The sequence below is a fragment of the Choristoneura fumiferana genome, chromosome 30, assembly GCF_025370935.1.
Source record: "Choristoneura fumiferana chromosome 30, NRCan_CFum_1, whole genome shotgun sequence".
NCBI classification, from domain to species: Eukaryota; Metazoa; Arthropoda; class Insecta; order Lepidoptera; family Tortricidae; genus Choristoneura; species Choristoneura fumiferana.
Window position 1 is genome coordinate 4,727,054 of NC_133501.1, and position 19,113 is coordinate 4,746,166.

At 36.9% G+C, this 19,113-nt stretch overlaps 2 protein-coding genes across 3 annotated transcripts; one reads left to right on the plus strand and one right to left on the minus strand.

Moving 5' to 3' along the window:
• Nucleotides 1-846: 846 nt before the first annotated feature.
• LOC141444543 (uncharacterized) lies at nucleotides 847-6,734 on the minus strand. Its single transcript, XM_074110109.1, has 5 exons — nucleotides 6,573-6,734; nucleotides 6,430-6,498; nucleotides 6,062-6,205; nucleotides 5,477-5,593; nucleotides 847-5,183 (listed from the first exon to the last, which is right to left on the minus strand). The coding sequence occupies exons 1-5, from the start codon at nucleotides 6,604-6,606 to the stop codon at nucleotides 4,990-4,992; spliced, it is 558 nt and encodes a 185-aa protein (XP_073966210.1). The 5' UTR covers nucleotides 6,607-6,734; the 3' UTR covers nucleotides 847-4,989.
• Nucleotides 6,735-7,029: 295 nt separating this feature from the next.
• On the plus strand, nucleotides 7,030-18,529 carry LOC141444527 (uncharacterized). Of its 2 annotated transcripts, none has more exons than XM_074110073.1 (3): nucleotides 7,030-7,231; nucleotides 9,680-9,797; nucleotides 10,248-18,529. In XM_074110073.1, exons 2-3 carry the CDS (start codon nucleotides 9,689-9,691, stop codon nucleotides 15,695-15,697), a joined length of 5,559 nt encoding a protein of 1,852 aa, XP_073966174.1. In that variant the 5' UTR covers nucleotides 7,030-7,231; nucleotides 9,680-9,688; the 3' UTR covers nucleotides 15,698-18,529. The 2 variants fall into 2 exon arrangements, with proteins under 2 accessions (XP_073966174.1, XP_073966175.1); XM_074110074.1 differs by lacking the exon at nucleotides 7,030-7,231 and adding an exon at nucleotides 7,462-7,477.
• Nucleotides 18,530-19,113: the final 584 nt, after the last annotated feature.

Sequence of the window (19,113 nt, forward strand, 5' to 3'; positions counted from 1 at the left end):
AGGTTCACTACGAACAAAAGTACATCACCCGCCGCACGCACACACTGATAATTTAAGGAGGATTAAGTTTTCTTTAGTCATTTTAGCTCGCTCGTCTTGCGCTCGCTATCACCTTTTACGTTCGCGTACTCGTACTCACGTATTTTTTGTATTAGGTATAGTTGTAAATTAGTAGTATATAAGTGTAGTGTGATAGTTTCGTGCAAGGACACATAAAAAATAATAGATACCTACCTACCTATAAACAATATAGTTACAGTATTATGTGAGTAGTATGTACCAGTCGCCATCACCACTTCGGCGAATTTATAAATATTTTTAAATTTAGTATAATAATAAAAAAAGAGCGGCAAATAATCTTGTTTCTCTAGGCACAGATATTAGACAATTTTAAGTTAACTTTCATATAAAAATTATTTGCCGGTAGGTAATTAATCTAAAATAGACATCGACAACCCTGAGCGTCCGCGCCGGAGAAGGCAGTTAAGTCTCCTAAAGGGTCGGAGTGTGCATACTTGTTCTCTTGTACTATGTTAACGTGAAAGGTAACAGACGGGCATCATTTGAATTTATAATATTAGTAAGGATTTGATTTTGACTTGAGTGAGATCTCCCATACTAAAATATGGTAAACACAAAAAACAGCCAATGGAATGCCTCACATGCCACGATCCTACATGACCAACATTCAACACGAAATTAATCCTTCTGCAATGGAATTAAAAATCAAGTTGATTTGTCGCTGGTTTGTCTGTAGCGTATAGAGCACGTTAGTTCGTTTGCTGTGTGGCGGTGAAGAGGTTAAGTGCTTTGAACAATAATGGAGAACAAAATTAAACAAAAAGGACTAATTCATGAGATTTATTTCATACTTATACTTTATTTGAAAACTTAACAAAGATTAAAGTAGTTACTTATAGAACTAATGTATGTACAGAGGTAGTCGAACAGGTAATAACATAGGTACAATCAACCAATTTAATTCGTGGGCAACTACAACAAGAAAACCATTTTTTTTTTGTAATATTGAGTGACTGCACCAATCATGGACATGTTAAGCACAGTAGTACTCAGTAACGGACAGCAAGAATTCAATGCCTTATAGCTCACCATTCATGAACTTTACTAGCTGGTATGCCGTGGGACGGATCCGTCACAAAGCAGTCCGATGCTTTTTAATGCGAGTATGACGCGAGTGAAAGGGATGCATAACGGTCTCCTTTGGCATACCAAAGGTTAAATCATCAGTTATCTGAATATTAGTGATAGTTTTAAAAAAGTAGTGTCCGTTTCTAGTAAATTCAGGTACGCAAAAAAATCGCCCTATCTGTAGAAATGAGATCCTGTAAAAACAACAAAGTGGCCTGGGAATCTAATTGGTTGACTGCACATACAACCGCCCACTTATTTTACAAAGCTAATGTTGTACAGTCAGCCTCAGAAATATGCAGAAAAATTAACCAATTAAGTGGCAATTTTATGTCACTGACTCACAGACTGCGAGTACATAGGTACGAAAATCATTAAACTGAGCCTTCACCGCTTTCAGATAAAGTTTCTGTTATTTTATGCGACAGATATCTGCGGGGCCATTATTGCTTTCGAACTAATTAAATAAAGGCGTTGCGTTACTTATTTTTATCTATCACATACTTACCACAAAAAAACTTACTGCAAAACTTACACTATTTTGTACTGACACAGTTCAGAGGTCTCTGCTTTCAAAGTAATCGTACTGTCTCTCTCACTCTCCTATTTAACACTGTTAGCGTGAGCGGGACCGCACGATACGAACTTCGAGTATGATCACAGCGGGCGTGAAATGTTAGAACCGCATTCCACCGTCGGATTCTTGAACTAAGACCAAATAAACCAAATAAAAAGTGACTGACCCCTATTCATGTATTATATAAGCAGAAATTTAGTAGTTTTTGACTCCCTTCTTTGTCAGCAAAAGTAAGCAAAGTTTCAAACCTATCGAGTAGAGTATCAAAATTAAGGGATTTAAAATGAGATTACAAAAATATATACAAGTCGTGTGTTTTTATTTACCGTTTTCACAGAAATATCAAAAAAAGTAAGAAATAAAACAATAAATTGAAAAAATCAAAAACCCGACTGCGTAAAAAGTACTAACAAAAAGAAAACAAGACGTGCGTGGACGTAGTGGTCTAAAACTCTGTTAAGTAGCCAACTTAAATCGTGACCAACTCAAAAATTCCTAAATGGGTCCCGACTGTTGAAGTTTCAGTTTCACTTAACATAGTTCTAGACCACTACGTCCGCACACGTCTTAATTGTTTTCTTCTTTTTCGTATTTTTTACGCAGTCGGATTTTTGATTTTTTAATTTACAAAAATGTTGCTAATAATCACCATCCCAGCCCCCGTTCCCCATGTCATCAAAAATAAGCTAAGCGAAGTAGGGGGTCCCTTTGGGATTTACGTAATACTTGAATGACCAATGAGCAGCAAAAAAACCGAAAGTGAGTCTGAGTAAGGGTCTCCCCAAACTCATCGACGCGGAATCAGCTTTTGCCGACCAAAAAACTCTATGTCCACGCAATAAGAGCGAAAAGGACATATCGAAAATACAAACTGAAATACAGATGCATAGAAAAACCAGAAAAATAAGACCAGCGCTGGGAATCGAACCCAGGTCCTCGGCATTCCGTGCCATGTGCTATACCACTACACCGAGGACCTGGGTTCGATTCCCAGCGCTAGTCTTATTTTTCTTGACCGGGAAACGTGACAAGCTTTTCTTACTGAATACACCTACAATGCCATTAAGAATACAGTGTATATTATATACTATACAAGCTACCCACCCCGGCTTTACCGGGTACAATATAAAAAAGGTCTCTTAATCAAAGGCACTTCACATTTTTCTGCTTACTTTCCCAAAAACTACACCCGCCCGAAGAAGGGTAGTGTCGCTAGTATAATGTACATATAAAATTTCCGTGAAAAATTATGTAACTGATGGTGAACACCACATTTAAATCCGTCGCTTAGTATAAAAGATCTAAGCGTACAGACGGCGAGAAGGGACTTTATTTTATACTATGTAAAAATCCCAGGTACAGTCAACTGCAAAAATAAGTATCTATTCGAACCACACAAAAATATGTTACTACGGCCTTATTGCGTCGGAATAAGTCTGTGGTACTTATTTTTGAAACTTTGAATAAGTTCATATTTTTACACTTGACTGTACCTAAATACGACCATTCGGAAGTAGATCAAATTTGGTTTGCAAGAATACCTAAACAAACTAAAATACAAACACTCATATCTACATTGCAAGTTAATACAAGTTTGTAACAAAGCTGTCATCCTTGGTAAAAGCGAGACATTTAGCTACATATTAAATTTCATTGAAATCTGTTCTGCTGTTAGATTTCATCCAAATTGTTTTAAAGTTAAAAACATACAAAGTTCCGCTGTTACAATATGTCTACTCTCTGGACAATGACCGAAATACAGAGTAGAGTTCCATGTCCGGAATGTTCTATCTAATATTGTAAATTATTTGATTCATCATCATCAGCCTAGCTTAGTCCACTGCTGGACAGGCCTCTCCAATTGCACGCCACGATCCTCGGAAATTATTTCATTAGACAAATAAAAAAAATATTTTTGAATAAATAATGCATGTTCCGAAGCAGTAAATCGTAAATCAGTCATTTTTCTGTTAATACTGTTGGTGTGAGGCTTTGTACACAGTCAAATGTAAAAATATGAACTTGCTAGTTTACCCGTGGCTTCGCACGCGTAAACTATTCGATCTGGTAGTTACAATTGAAATTGCGGGATTTTACAAAATTTCCCTGGGAATTCCCAAAATGTATATCGTGATCTTCATTGAAGTTGTGTTAAAAACAACTGGACCAAATTTCATGACTCTAAACCCAGCGGTTGAAATTTCAAGATTTTATCCCTATCCCGTGGGAATATCGGAATAAAAAGTAGCCTATCTGTTATTCCAGAGGTCCAGCTACCTACATACTAAATTTCATGGCTATAAGCCCAGCGGTTGTTATTTCGAGATTTTATCCCTATTCCGTGGGACTATCGGGATAAAAAGTATCTTATCTGTTATTCTAGAGGTCCATCTATACATATCAAATTTAAACCAAATACGTCCAGCCGTTTTAGCGTGCAGGAGCAACAAACGTACACACACACACACACACACACACAAACTTTCGCATTTATAATTGAATAGGAAGTAGGGTTTAAAGGGGTGACACTATTTACCGGCACGGATAATACCGACATGGAAATACCGACCCGATATTTCGTGTACACGCCCATACAAACTGGTGTCGAACTGACAAGAGTTTCTATGGGCGTGTACACGAAAAATCATGTCGGTATAGTACGGCAGCTAAATAGTGTCGCCCATTTAATGTTTCAAAAATCAGTAACACAGACTCTTATTCCAACGCAATAAGGCCGTAGTAACATATTTTTGAGTAGTTTAAATAGATACTTATTTTTGCACTTCACTGTACATAGGTTAGAAATACCTTTATCAACACGTTCTATTCATCTGTGTCCAGAGGGCAGACACTTTGTATAATAATGTATATTGAGGTAGGCCGAACAGTTACATCCAGGTAATGGTATAAATAGTGCCACAAGAGTCGAAGTGCATGATTATGCACACAGCTACATGAACCGATTGTACAAAAGGAGAATGAATGAATAAAGAGTGAATGTCAAAATCCCGCTGTCATTATGTGGGTTCTCTGCCTTTTCCCAAGTAACAATAAAATTCTAAACTGTTTCATTTCCCAACTCACGGTTTCTATAAAACCATGTTTTTTTCAGAACTTTCATAAAACAAACCTAGTGTGTTCTATAAAAGCATAAGAAAATACACTAAGATTTTTTTTCGGTTTTGGACCTGCTTTCGGTGTTGGCATTACATGACATGTTCTTGTGTACGTGACCTCAACTCTGGTGGCACTAGGTATATACTTCAATCAACTTTGACCCTTTTGCTGGCATGTGCGGACTCCTCGCCAAAAGTGATCTCTTCCAGGTCCCGTTTGACAGAGTTTCGTCTTTCCACATTATTATCTATATTCTCCTTGTCCTTTGTTTTTTTACCCTTGCCTTTGCCTTTAAACCCGTTTTTGGGGTAATATTCTTCTATTTTATGACTGTCTTCGCCTGGAAAAAAGATTTTTCAACTGACTAGTGATTCACCACTATCTCAACTGATTATAAACGCAGATGAGACAGAAGGTAGTTACAGATTTTTAAAAAAAGACAAATTTAAAAACCATTACAGTTTTACTGCACAAAATTAAGCTATCTTTTAAACAGTAAGTTCACTTTTTTCACATACTTAAAAAAAAGTTTAAAGTTGGTCTATCAATTTCAGACCTACGATACAGAAAAAACCTTGTCATCAAACTTATAGCACCCCTCTTTTTGCGTTGGAGGTAAGAGATGTTTATTACCTGTCAAAGGTTCCAGTTCTAAGGTTTCGTCCAGCTCCGTGTTTTTTGGCTTCTCCACCTCCACTTCATCATCAGATTCTACAACTTGTTTCTTGGGTTTGGGCTTTGAACTGGAAGCTGGGGACGTTTACATTGTTACTAACAGGTCAAGCTAGTAAAAGGGGTTAGTATCAGGGATGTCACGGAGCTCCGGTTCCGTTTTCGTTAAGTCAGAACTTCCGTTTGATAAATAAATAAGTGCTGCCAATTACATAATTGAAATCAATGATGCATGTTTCTTCACAATTTTTTTTACAATCCATGTAGGGTTCATATCACAAAACTATATTCCAATAACTTTCAGAACTACCTGAAGAAATAGTATTTTATTGGTCTTTGGTTTCTAATACATATAAGATTTTAATGAAACAGCTATGAATTACCGCAAGGAAACTTGCTTTCACTTTAAAAAATCACATTGAAATTAGTTAATCCGTTAAAGGGCTATGATGACATAAACAGACATTGGTGTCAAACTTATAACACTCCCATTTTCGTGTGGGGGGTTTAACAAAAATTTGAAGTAATACATTTTCGACAACTCACCTCCTACATCATCGTCACTCTCAGAGTTCCGACTCACATCCTTACACATGAAGAAGTTGGTGATTGGTTTTTGCCACTTGGGGGTCTCTCGTGGGCACACCGAGTTGCCTCCAGAGGCGCTGCGGCTTGCGCGCTCACCGCTCCCTAAGACAATAGCGAAATTGAGTGTAATTGTAATAATTGTAATGTAATATGAGATAAGTAGGTATGAATAAATAGTATGTAAAATAAAAAGTTACCCAGAAACTACTAACCGATAAATACACTCCCACATCGCCGATCAAGAGCGAAATACATCACAGTTTGTTTATGATGGGCATATCATAATTACTTTCATACATGGTGCAGTGCATTGAAATTTAACTTACCTGAGGCGCTAGAAGAACTCGAAGGTGGAGCGACACTGCATCTTGCTTTACTACTCTTCCCAGAGGCAACTAAATCACAAAGGAAATGTTAAATTACAAGGTATATCAACATAGTTCGAATTTTCGTAAAGATATTTTGTTACCTTTGGCACCGACAGACGCCTTAGTTCGTGCCATGCTTTATGAAGTACCTATATTTATTTAGCTGTAATCAAGCATCAGATGGGCAATTATTACAAAACAACTTTTTTCGTGCAATGCAATGCAATAATTTCCGCAGCTAAACAAAAAATGAGTGACAGTGAGTGACACCAGCTGGTGACGGATGTCATAATGCAAAATGGCGCCAAAATTTTTGTCTACTCGAGATATTGTTATTAACGCTTCACTATTGTTTTTTCCATCCTTATTTTAAAATTAATCGGTTTAAAATCAAAAATATGAAGGAATTACTATGTATATAAGGCGATTAAAAATATAGAAGATAAATATAATTATACATTAGGAATCATTTTTTTATTTGCCAACGTTTTTTTGATAAGATCACCAAATTTATTTATCGTTTGTACGGTTTGTAGTCTGTCTGTGCACATCATTTACTGCTTTTTTTCTTAGGTAGGATAGCTCTTTCTGTTCTATTCTTTTATCTATCATCTATCTTATAATTCTTGTATTTTTGTAAAACGCAGTGAAATTGTTTAAATTCCGCTTGAAACATTATATCTAGTTATATTTATACTTGTGTCAAAATTAAATGACAACTTTATTGAAGTTATAACCTCACGCAGACAGCTTCACTGAGGTAAGCAAGCTTTGTAACCAAAAATTCCAAACATTTCATTGCTCCGTCTTCGTAAAAAGATATCCCACATTTACAGCGTCCTGTCATTAAAATAGTCAAACGAAATGAATGCTATAAGCTAATAATTAAAGAAGTTATCGCACCAGAACAACTACCTTCCACAACCTTTTATATAGTCGACCTATAAACATTGTTTACGTTCGTAAATTTTATCAGTCGTCCAACGATTTTAACATAAATCAGGAGGTCAGCAATTCCGTTTTCGATATTATCATATCGTTATAAAATCGCATAAGCAAATTTAGGTCATAGTTTCACGTTACGTTACCTACGTATTTGTTGGTATTTGTAACACTTTCATTCATATTATACTTACCAAGTAACCAGTAATCATGGAATTGGTCAAGATGGTTTGGTTTTTGATTTAGTTTTTTTTTATAAACCACTTGCTAGATGAGATGGGTATTGGTTTGTAAATTATCTGATAACACTAGAACCAGTATTATTGTAGAATTCCTCTAATTGTCTCTCCTGGATCTTGGATGATACAGAAATACACTGTTTTCTTTATTTTTTAGCTGTAAAATCAAAATCTGTTTTGTATCAACAAACAACGGAATTTAGGTGTCACATTTTAAAGACAGGTAAATAGTTCCTGGATCAATAAATATAATTATCAATACTTTTCCCATTATACTAGTGATCATTCCAAGTTTTATTTGTCTCTTTCTTCCCCTTACAATTATTTAAAGGTGCAAACAAAGCTGGAGTTGATTGTAGTATTATTGCCATATGGCAAAAGAATAAATAAATGAGTTTATCAATAGAGAAAAATCTAATGTCTGGTTACCAAAAATACTAGTAACGGAGATTCCACTACAGACAATGCTCAATATAGATTTTTAATTCACTGTATCTGATCCTGGTTTGATGTTAATACAAAAATTATGAAGATTCAAATAAAGCTACTCTTTTAAACCTAAGCTTGTTTTTAGTAGAGTAGGGTTGCCATACGTCCCGGTTTGAAGCATGGTGTCCCGGCATCCCGGCGGATAAGCAACTTGTCCCCGTTTAAAATCATAGTTATTTAGTAGAGGGCTGGACTTGGTAAATAATAATATACCTACAATAAATACGGCTAACTAGCTAAGCTATAACATAGCCGATGACATGCATTTTCCACTTTGTAGCGAAAAGCGCTTATGAACAGAGAACCCGACTGACGGGTTGCTGGCATTGGAATGACCGTGTTAAAAGTTGTTTTGTGTTTAGGCGAGGACTAAACCTTTAAAGTTACCTATTGTTTTTTTTTATTATTTGTTGTAATAAAAGTTCCTTTTTTTTCTACCTTTACTACTTTTTCTTTAAATGTCCCGGTCTGCGTCCGCACACTTATGGCAACCCTATAGTAGTGATTAAGAATGATATAATTTGAAGGTTAGATTAGAGCTCATGTTGCCACCCGTAATTGCTTAAATGTGTGATTCTTGGGTCATTCAAATTAAAGGATTCAACTTACGATTAAAGTAATGACTGGCCCATGTTGCAAGGCAGTGCAGCTGATGGTGATAAAGGTGTTCTGGAGAGATTAAAACTTTTTATTTCCTGATATTTTAACGAGGCTTTAGCACACCAAATGTGAATATGTCAGCATCATGGGGAGCCTCAGATATATACACCGCATTACAGACAGATATTACTCACCCTTGCACTGAAACCACATCTCTGGATGCAAAGGCCCGTCCGATGAATCTGTAAATCTGCATCGCTTCTTCTGAAAGAGATTGTAACTTGTTAGACCATTACTGACTGACTTCTAAGAATTTTTCCAAATATGTCTCACTAGAGCTTAAGTCATTAATATTTGGGTTTTATGACCAACTGGATAAGCTTGTAATTTAGGAAACTAGTGCAGTAATAAATGACAATAAAATATTTGATACATTTATGAGTACTAGCTGTTGCCCGCGACTCCGTCCGCGTAGTATTCGTTTATCGCTATCCCACGGGAACTATGCCATTTTCCAAGATAAAAACTATCCTATGTCCTTCCCTGGGACTCAAATTATCTGTATATCGAATTTCATCTAAATCGGTTCAGTGGTTTAGACGTGATTGAGTAACAAACATTCCAACCTCCAAATATCTTCACAAACTTTCACATTTATAATATTATAGTAGGATACTACATATTTGTTAAATGATTAATTGTCACACAAGTTTTGGTGCAACATTAGTAAACCGGTTTAGAGGCCATCTACAAATTATGTTACACCTATTCAGGGTTCAAATCTGTGTTTTCAAAAAATCCAAAAAAATCGTTATTTACCCATAATCGTTATTTATCACATACCGCTTGATCTCTTCCCCAAACCCCCCCTCCTTAATGTGTGACGTAATTATGGATGACCCTTGCTGTGAAATAACTATTCCTATTTTTATCAACAGCATAACAAAATGGCGGATGACATCGACATTGAAGAGCATGATGTTCTCGAGAGTTTACGGCGTCGGCAGATGCCTGATGCTGTGGTTAAGCAGGAACCAGTTGACGAAGAATATGCAGGTAGGGTTGTACTTACGACTTGCCCCTGTTTCGGAGCTCCCACCGCCCCTTGTCATCGTCTACATATACTAGTAATGCCCCTGTCTGTATCGAAATCAAAATGTTTGTTGCATACCACAGCACTGTGGAACTTGTTTATTTCAATAACCTATAGTTTCTGTAGTAACTAATAATAATTCTACTTCAGTTCTAATTCTATGCTTGAGCAGGAGAAACAAATCATGACTAAACATGGTCATTATCATCATTTCAGCTATAGAAAGTCCACTGTTGGATATAGGCCTCCCCAATAGATCCACAGATGCTTCGTTTGGGTCATTCATGTTATTGGTGGACGTCCTATGCTGCACTTGCCGATCCGCGGTCTCCATTCGAGAATTTTTCATCCCTAACAGCCTAAAAATGGTATGTTTCTAGGTACAATGTTAAAGAGATGTTTTTTTTTTTCAGAATCGCATTACCAACCTAGCAGCGAATACTATGATCAGCAGTGGGATTGGGAATCACATGGAGGAGTCGAACCAGCACAAATAAAAGAAGAAAAGTCTGATGAGACTGATGATATTCCATTTGGCAAAATCATACTAGGCAGCAAACCACCGGAATCCACAGAAATAAAACCACCAGAAGCAGAAATCGAAGAGAAAGAACATGGTCAGGAGAACTATAATTACAACATGTCCTTAGTCTTAGAGGATTGGGGGCCAATATTAGAGGCTAGCAATTGTTATTGTCCAGACTGTCAAACTCTCTTCGCTACCGTCAATGCACTTGATGCACACAAGATGATTGCTCATTCGTTTTTAGTAGCAATGGAAGAAGAAGTTACTCCAGAGAGAAACAAAGCTATCAAAAGTACAGCAAAACCTAATGAAAATGACATTGGTTCGACCTGTGAAATATGTAAATTTACTTTCAAAGGAGAAAGGCAAGGTAAGTATAATTTGTTGAGGCATTACAGAAAAGTGCATCAAATTGACCCGTCAACAATAAAATCTGTGAATGAATTGAAAAATTGGAAGATCTGTAACCATTGTAATGTTTATTTTCCGAGCGATACTGCTTTGGTTAAACATTTGTATGAACTTTTACCTTTGAATGATAATAAAAATGATGAAAAGCCTCCTCCAGTCAAAGTGCAAACTGCAGTGAAAGCTACTAATGAAAAACCGACACCTAAAATAGTTCAGATTGAAAGGAAACCTGTTAAAGCAGATCCAGTTCCAACAGTTTCTAGTTTTGATACTATGCCTACACCTAAACCTGTTGTTGTTAAAACTGTTAAACCAACTCCGAAACAAGCAAATAGTATGATATTAGGATCCAAAATTAATGGCGTTAGAGTAGATGATAAAAGCGAAAACGTAGTTTTACCATCATCAAAGTTAAGGCAATGTGAGGTATGCGGAGTTGAGTACAGTAGAAAATACTACATAATCCACATGAGGAAGTTTCACTCAGATGTCTTGTTGGCAAAGATAAATAGGTTGAAGAAAAATCATCCTGTTAATGTCAGTACTAATGTTAGGACTAATGTTAGGTTCAAATGTATGATGTGTAATTTAATATTTGACGGCCCCTCGAGTGCACGGAAGCACAAAGCACTGAAACATCCTGAAATGAAACGTAAAAAGATGTTTTTAAAGATAGTTCAAACGAATAAAGTACAGAAGGTCAAAAATAAAACAAAAGTTCTTAACAAAGTTAAAAAACCTCCTCAAAATGAGGACAGTGAATTGATTGTGTCAAAATCAACTCTTTTTAAATGCAATAGGTGTTCGGTGCATTTTTTGACGTGCTATGGCGCCTGTGCCCATTCTAGAGTGTGTGAAACTTCTTCTAATATGAGAGACTGGAGTTGTCCGCAATGTCAAAGAGTATTTAAAAATGTAGATAAGAAAGCCCATGAGTTCCAGCATCAGTTCGCAAACTCTAAATTCAAAGTCTATGTAGTGTATTTAGAAATGGTTGTCAGGATTTTATGCGAGTGTCCATGCTGCTATGTTTGTTTTGAAGAATATAAATTCTGGAGACATATAAAGTTTGGGTGTGAGAGAGACACGGAATCATTCTTCTGTAACGAATGCCGGTTGCCCATAGACATGACTTCAAAAACTAACCATGAGAGTAAACACACACAAGGCGATTTTACAAAAGAGGATTTCATAAAAGTCGATTTTATCTCGTCTAACAATGACGTGAAAGTGAAGATAGAGCCCAAGGAAAAAGATATTCCTGTGCCAGCTTTGAAAAGGAAACTCGCAGCTCCCGTTGTTGGTACAGAGAAAATATCCAAAAAAACCAAAGAGTTGAACTTGTTTTATTGTCCATCATGCAAGTTGTATGTGACTAAAAAAGTGAGTCCGCATTCCACAGGGGAGTGCAGAAAGTGCAAATCTGTCAAACTAAGGATACCCTGCAAAATTTGTGGTATAAGCTTCACCGCAAGCTCGTCCGCACCACATGCTAGACTGCACAAGAAATACCCGAATCTTTCACTCGGTGATTTAACCTTCACTAGGATCACGGATGACAAGAAGATCAAACCATTACCAGAATATTATCCATGTAAAAAGTGTCATGTAAATTTTTTCTTCAAAGGGTTGCGCTACAGGCACGAGTGCGCCGGAATCAAGAGTATTAACTGCCAAGTGTGTCAGAAGAAGATAGAAAAGTCGTCCTTTAAGATGCACATGAGGTTCCATAATTATGTGTTACCAGGAAAGAAAGTACAGAAAATGGTACAAAGTGCCATGAAAAGCCCATCGCTTCCCAGAGAGAATGAACTAAAGTCACAGTCACCTACTAAATTAAAACGCAACGAACCTAAATCGACTGTAACCGAAACGGGACTACCAGAATTACTAATGAAGTACCAATCATTGACAACGCTGTGGAATATTCTTTACGTCTGTGCCACTTGTGACACTTTCACAGATTCTTACGACAAAGTTGTCGAACACTGTCAGAACCATTTTACCAACATGGAAAGCTACGGCGTCGTCATTATGAAATGCCAAATCTGCAACATGAAATTTGACAGAGAGTGCTACAGGCGTCATTTAGAACTCCACGCGGGAGGCAATGATATAAATCGGAAGTCTTTTAAAATTTTGCGGTATGATCATTCGAAGTTGTTTTCGGCAGAGTGGTTGAATTTTATCGATTTGCCTGAGGATCAGAAGGCTCAGATATTGACTAGGAGTATGTATAGAGAGAAGAGATACGTGAGGATGAGGTTGGAACAGCAAGGGCCACCAGAATACACGCTTTACAGATGTAAGCAATGTCAGAAATGTATATCTCCAGAAGCTATAATACACCATATGACTTTAAAAAACTGCATGAAGGCTAACAAGCTCATTTGTCCGCTTTGCTCCATGGCGTTCGCCAACAGAACAACTTTTGCTCAACATCAGAGAATACATGAAACAACACATTTAGAAGCTGATTCTTTCAGAATAGTAGCTTTCAATGATTCGAGCGATGGTGATCTAAATAAAAAGATATTGAATGAGTATAATGTAGGTGAGGTAGTTGTAACGGAAGAACCACCTAAAAATCCCGACTTCTTCGCCAAATATCCCGATAATGTTAAACTAGTCAAAGGCAACAAGTTCTACATGTTCTATAAGTGCTCTGATTGCGAAGTCTGCACGCTCGACGCCGTTACAGCTGACCACGTGTGTCCTACGGCCAAGAAAATATGTCCGAAATGTGGTCTAACATTTTCTTCAAACAAGTTCAACGAGCATACCAAACTTCACGATGAAATCATGTTTTCTGATAAAAACGTGTTCACTAGATCATTTTACAGTCGACCTGTAGCAAAAGCTAGTAAAGATACAAGTAAAAATATTCCCGTCCAAACTGAAATAAGGACGGAAGAAGCGAATTTATATAAATGTCACTGCGGGTTGCACTTCACGTCTCTAAAAACAATAGAGAAACATTATCAAAATAAAAACTGCAGTTCTGTCGTCAGAGAGAAATGCAGTCACTGCTCTCTGGTGTTTGATCCCAACGAAATTGTGAATCATCTATGTAAACACCATGCCAACACTCAGTTCCAATTATTTAAAATCGTCATACCAAATAAAAAGACTGTATACAAATGCAAACAGTGTCATGTTTTGTTCTATGATAAAAGGATTGGCGGTGTTCATAGTCAGAAATGCGATGGAGTATCTAACGGGACGAAGTGTGATGCCTGCGGACTTGCGTTTGACAAACTAAGTATTAATATTCATAGAGACGAACACAAAGCTAGTGGACAATCAAAACTAGATTGTTACCTAGTTGAAAATATTACTAATGATTCAAAGGTGGACAACAATGTATTGTATAAATGTAAAAAATGTAACATACATTATGTAGAGCAGAACTCGGCAAGGGACCATGCTATAAAATATAATCACCAGACGCATCAAGTTAAAAAATGTGACCAATGCAGCCTTAGGTTTACAGTCAAGACATTGTCAAGACATGTTGAGTTGCATCACAACATGTTGAAAATTGATCGATTCCGCATTAAATGCATACCTGTTCACAACAAAAGCAATGCTGAAGAGAAAACTGCAGCTTCTAAAGTAAAAGTAAACAAAGAAACAACACAGGAAACAATTCATGAAGGAGACTTGACAATAGAGTCACAAATGATGAGAGAAACTGGAACCTACAAAATATATAGATGTAAAAAGTGTAAACTGCATTTCACTGATGACACAACTTTGTTAAAACACAATGATGATCGATGCAGCAAAGAACTGGTTGAAGTATGCGAGTTATGCTCTCTCAAATTTTCAGTTAAAAACATGAATACACACAAAAAGCAACACAACGGCGACGAAACAATAAAAATGGATATAACTGAAAGAAATTACGAAGATGAAGATTTGGCATTCGATGACGATATAAATGATACAGCTGCCGAAGAAGTCGCAGAAAGCCGCAGTGGTATAGATTTAAATCTTTACAAATGTAAACATTGCAGTTTACATTTTAATGTAAAAAGAACGGTGCTATCCCATATAGCCGAGGGTTGCGTGACGAAGCGCGCGCCTGTCAGATGTGATGAATGTAACGTACCTTTTCCTAGCGTCAGCGCTATTCGCCATAAAAATCTGCACGACAAATACGGCTTGAAAAAAGAGGATTTTAAAATAATTTGTCTGCCTGATTCAGAGCGCATTAATGTTAAACCAACAGGCTTTAATGACGAAAATAGCCAATTAACCAATGACACCGCAGCAACATTAGATTCTAGTATAGAAGAAACTAGTCAGACTGAAGATAATGTCAGTGAAATTAAAACTAACGCTGATTTAGAAGCAGAAGTCGGTGCAAATAGTAAAAATATATCAAATGTGCAAATAGTAAAGATAGATCCAGAAACCAGTCAACAATCAGAGGTAGACTTAAGTATTGATAAAACAAAAACAAAATTATACAAATGCGGTGATTGTAACGTCTACTTCATAGCTCAGAAGACTTGCTACAAACATGTCACGAAACACACACCTCTGGACCCAAAGGATTACATAGAATGCAAATTGTGCGGTTTCCAATTTCTTATAGCAGTTTTACAGACTCATATCAAAAAACACCATGCAGACGAATTCAGATTGGATGATGTTTTAGTCCAAGAATATCATCCAGGCGTTGTGAAAAATAACTATCCTGATTATGAAATTTATTTCGCAATTGATAAGGAACAGTCTGGGTTAGTTAGCACGTCGAGTGACGTTAATAATGATATTAATGATCTTAAAACCATAGACAATAAAGAAACAGAAAATGACTGTAGTAAAGTCAGCGAAGTTGTTAGTGTTGGTTCTACTGAAGTTAGCAGTAACTGTAATGAATTAACTGAAAAAAATGATGCTTTAGATAAAACGTGACGATGTTTAGAATAAGGTTGTTGATTTGTTGATTAAAATAGAATTCGTCAATTTAGAAATGACAATTTACCATCTATGTAGCTAATGTTAGATTTGTTAAGTGAATGAATTTAATGAAAGTCGATTGTTAAGCTGTTTAGTTACTTTAATTAAGGTGCTGATAAACTTGAGCGTTCACTTGTAATGAGCATTCTAGTGAATGTTTCATTACATATAAAAGCTAGCGTTTCAGCGAGCATTCAAGCGAAACGACGGAAAGTTTGCTTCTGCATTTGTCATACAATAATACAATTTTTGACGAGCATTTATTAGAGCGTTCTCTAGAATGATGAGTTAACTAGTATCATTAAGTCTAAAAAGAAGCTGGTCTACGTAGCAAATTAGCAATTGGTCTAAGAAGCATCTGGTCTAAGTTGCAACTTGTCTGAATATAAAAATATCAAGTGGTCTTTAATTCTTTGACTCAAAGCCGACGAAGCTCAGCTAGGCGGAGCTCCTATTCCGCGTGGCTGAGGAAGCGTCTTGACGCAACTCTAACCTAACCCACCTGTTTTTTCAAGTTTTCGACAAAAACAGGGTAGGACCAGTTCTTTTTAGACCAGCTATACAGATACTAACCCGAATGATGAGTGAGGAGTTCGTGTAAATGGTCGTAGCAATGTTTAGCTCATGCTGGGCTCTTTTCATTGTTCAGTTCGACAATTTTAACCCTTAGCGGCCACACCTCAGCCAGGCCACATAGCAGCCACATGCACGGGCTTACCCAGGTTCTGGCGTGGGGGGGCAAGTCAGATTTTTAGGTCAGATCGCCCGCGCTTGTTTTGTCATACACACTACACAAAGACACCTACATGAAACACAAGGTATATGTAGTGTTTAGGGCAAACACCCGCAAGGGATCCTGCTTCATAGGTAAACGGGGCATAATATATTATAGAACATACAATTTCCAGGGGGGGCAGCTGCCCTCCCCCCCACCCCTGCGTACGCCGGGGTAACTCATTACCGACCGATTGTTTTATATTTGTTAGAGTTTCAACATTTCCAATGATTTTTAACGGTCCATTTAAATATGGCGTTCTAAAAACTGGTCACGCTTCTTCCGAGTCTGAGGTAACTAGTTACCCCGTGTGGCCGCTAAGGGTTAAAAACAGTAAATGCTCGATGGTCACACAAGGGATTGCTCAAGTTTATCACATTGAAATATAAATGCATTTCTCATGTGGATTTTAAGAGTAAATTACTGCACATAATTATCATAGTAAAAGACTGAGAATATGTGCTGTATACGAAAGTGTAAATAGATGAGATTCGTTGTATAGTCAAAGTAAAGGTTTATTTCCACTAGCTTGCTAATTCCATTGATTGAATTTGTCACTTTTTTTATTTTTAGCTGTTGGAACTAAATTTAAATGTAAAATAACGCAACAAAAAAATTGGACTAGTTTAATAAATAAAATCTTTGGTCAGAGCCATCGAGAACAGATTCTTATTACATAAAAGAGAAAAAGAGCAAGAGATTAATAATGACATTAGACAAGGATGAAGTATATCTCATTTCGTTGGCTTTACTTGCGTGGAACTATTGGATAAAAAAAACTGATTGATTTCTTTTATTTGACGATAAATGTGATGCCGTCTCCGTCTATTCGAACAAAACAAACAGAGACGGCATCACATTTATCTGTCAAATAGAATTTATCCATGAGCGACGGATTCACCATCAGTTAGATAGATTCATGGAAAGTTATGGGTGTGGCCTGTAGGTAATATGAGCAAATAATTAAAACATAGATCATACTCCTCAAACTGAATAACATTAGTTCAGCGACTTTTAAAGATAATTAGTTTTTTAATTTTTACTACACTTGTTTATTCGAAGAAGCAATATAAAGCAAAATCGTGACAGGCGACGTCAGTCGTGTTCTAGGATGGCGTACATTGATAGCAGTATTTTATTTTGTATGAAAAAAGGAAAATTCAAAGACTCCATTATTTTTAAAAGTCGCTGTACTAATGTTCAGTTTGACGAGTATGATCTATGTTTTAATTTTTGTTCGTATTACAGGCCACACCCGGTATATGATACATGTACTAGCGACGCGCCCCGGTTTCGCGCGGGTATAGTATTTGACAAATGGAGCTGAAAAATGTTAAGTGCCTTTGATTAGTTTTTCTTTTAATTATGTAGCCGTGCGAAGCCTTGGCGGGTCTCTAGTTATATATTATAGTACCTACAGTTGGCAACCTTAGTCTTCAGTCACAGTTATGCAGTTGGATAACCCCTGCATTAGATCGTAAGCGAAACGATCTTTTATATGTATGAAACATTGCATTTAAAACTTACAAAGTTTTTTTAAACTATAAAATGATTTAGCGAAATGGACAAAATTCTGTATACGGCCTCTGTGGATGGGTGCGTATCGCAGAATTTTTGAAAGTCTTAATTTTTCTAAGTTATAATTTTTTTCCTGGCGAAACCGTAAAATTTTATTTTTTTTTCAAATGGTCATTGTAGAACTCCATCGGTTAGGTTTGTTTTATAACAATTCTGAATAGTTGATGGATTCAGTGACATTTATGACTTTTAACGATTATGCCAACCGATATGGACCCACGTAGAATTCTATGTGCATTTTTCTTGTAGCTTTTATGTATATTAAGTTGTATTTAATTCTATACCTCATTTAAGCTTGTTAAGTAATAATTTACTTTCAAAATGTTTTTGTGATTTGTTTCGCGATTTTAGTATTAACGTCAAAACGAAAGGCCGCAAAATTGTTATCTGCGGTAAGTAGGTTATTTTTTTAAATAAATTAATATACCGTGAAATTTTTTTTTTTCATTAAAAGCTTTTATTTTCCTAACTGCCTTGTGAGAGCCGTAGTAAGCATAGTGGTTAGACCTATGGCTTCTCAAGCAGAGGATCGTAGGTTCAAATCCGGCCTCGCACGGCAGTTTATCGAAATTCAGGGGCGAAATTACATTAATAAAATACCACGAGCTTGCGGCGAAACATCGTGACGAAGCCTGCACTAACCTGCGAAGCATTGGTGAGTATGAAGTTCTCAAACCGCACTGGGCCCGCGTGGGAGCTATGGCCCAAGTCCTCTCGTTCTAGAGAGGTATGTGCCCAGCAGTGGGGCGTATAGGGTAGGATGATAATGATTATTATTATCCAGTATTTGGCCGAATAGTAAAATTGTGTCCAGATAGGCCGAATACTGGCTGGATATCCTTTGCATCTCTATTAAATGAAAATGAAAAAATTACATCATCAGCCTACAGCAGTCCACTGCTGGACATAGGCCTCTTCCATGGCGCGCCACAACACTGTCTTCAGCCCCTCGCATCCATCCGCCTCCAGCAACCCACTTAAGGTCGTCCGTCCACCGTGCCTCAGGACGCCCTACACT

Bases quoted from the DNA above. Each gene is read 5' to 3' on its own strand.
- LOC141444543 (XM_074110109.1), bottom strand. From the start codon at position 6,606: ATGGCACGAACTAAGGCGTCTGTCGGTGCCAAAG. The intron at 6,499-6,572 runs GTAACAAAATAT...TTTGTGATTTAG, and splicing joins GGCGTCTGTCGGTGCCAAAG to TTGCCTCTGGGAAGAGTAGT. The intron at 5,184-5,476 runs GTAATAAACATC...TCTTTTTTCCAG, and splicing joins AGAACTGGAACCTTTGACAG to GCGAAGACAGTCATAAAATA.
- LOC141444527 (XM_074110073.1), top strand. From the start codon at position 9,689: ATGGCGGATGACATCGACATTGAAGAGCATGATGTTCTCGAGAGTTTA. The intron at 9,798-10,247 runs GTAGGGTTGTAC...TTTTTTTTTCAG, and splicing joins AGTTGACGAAGAATATGCAG to AATCGCATTACCAACCTAGC.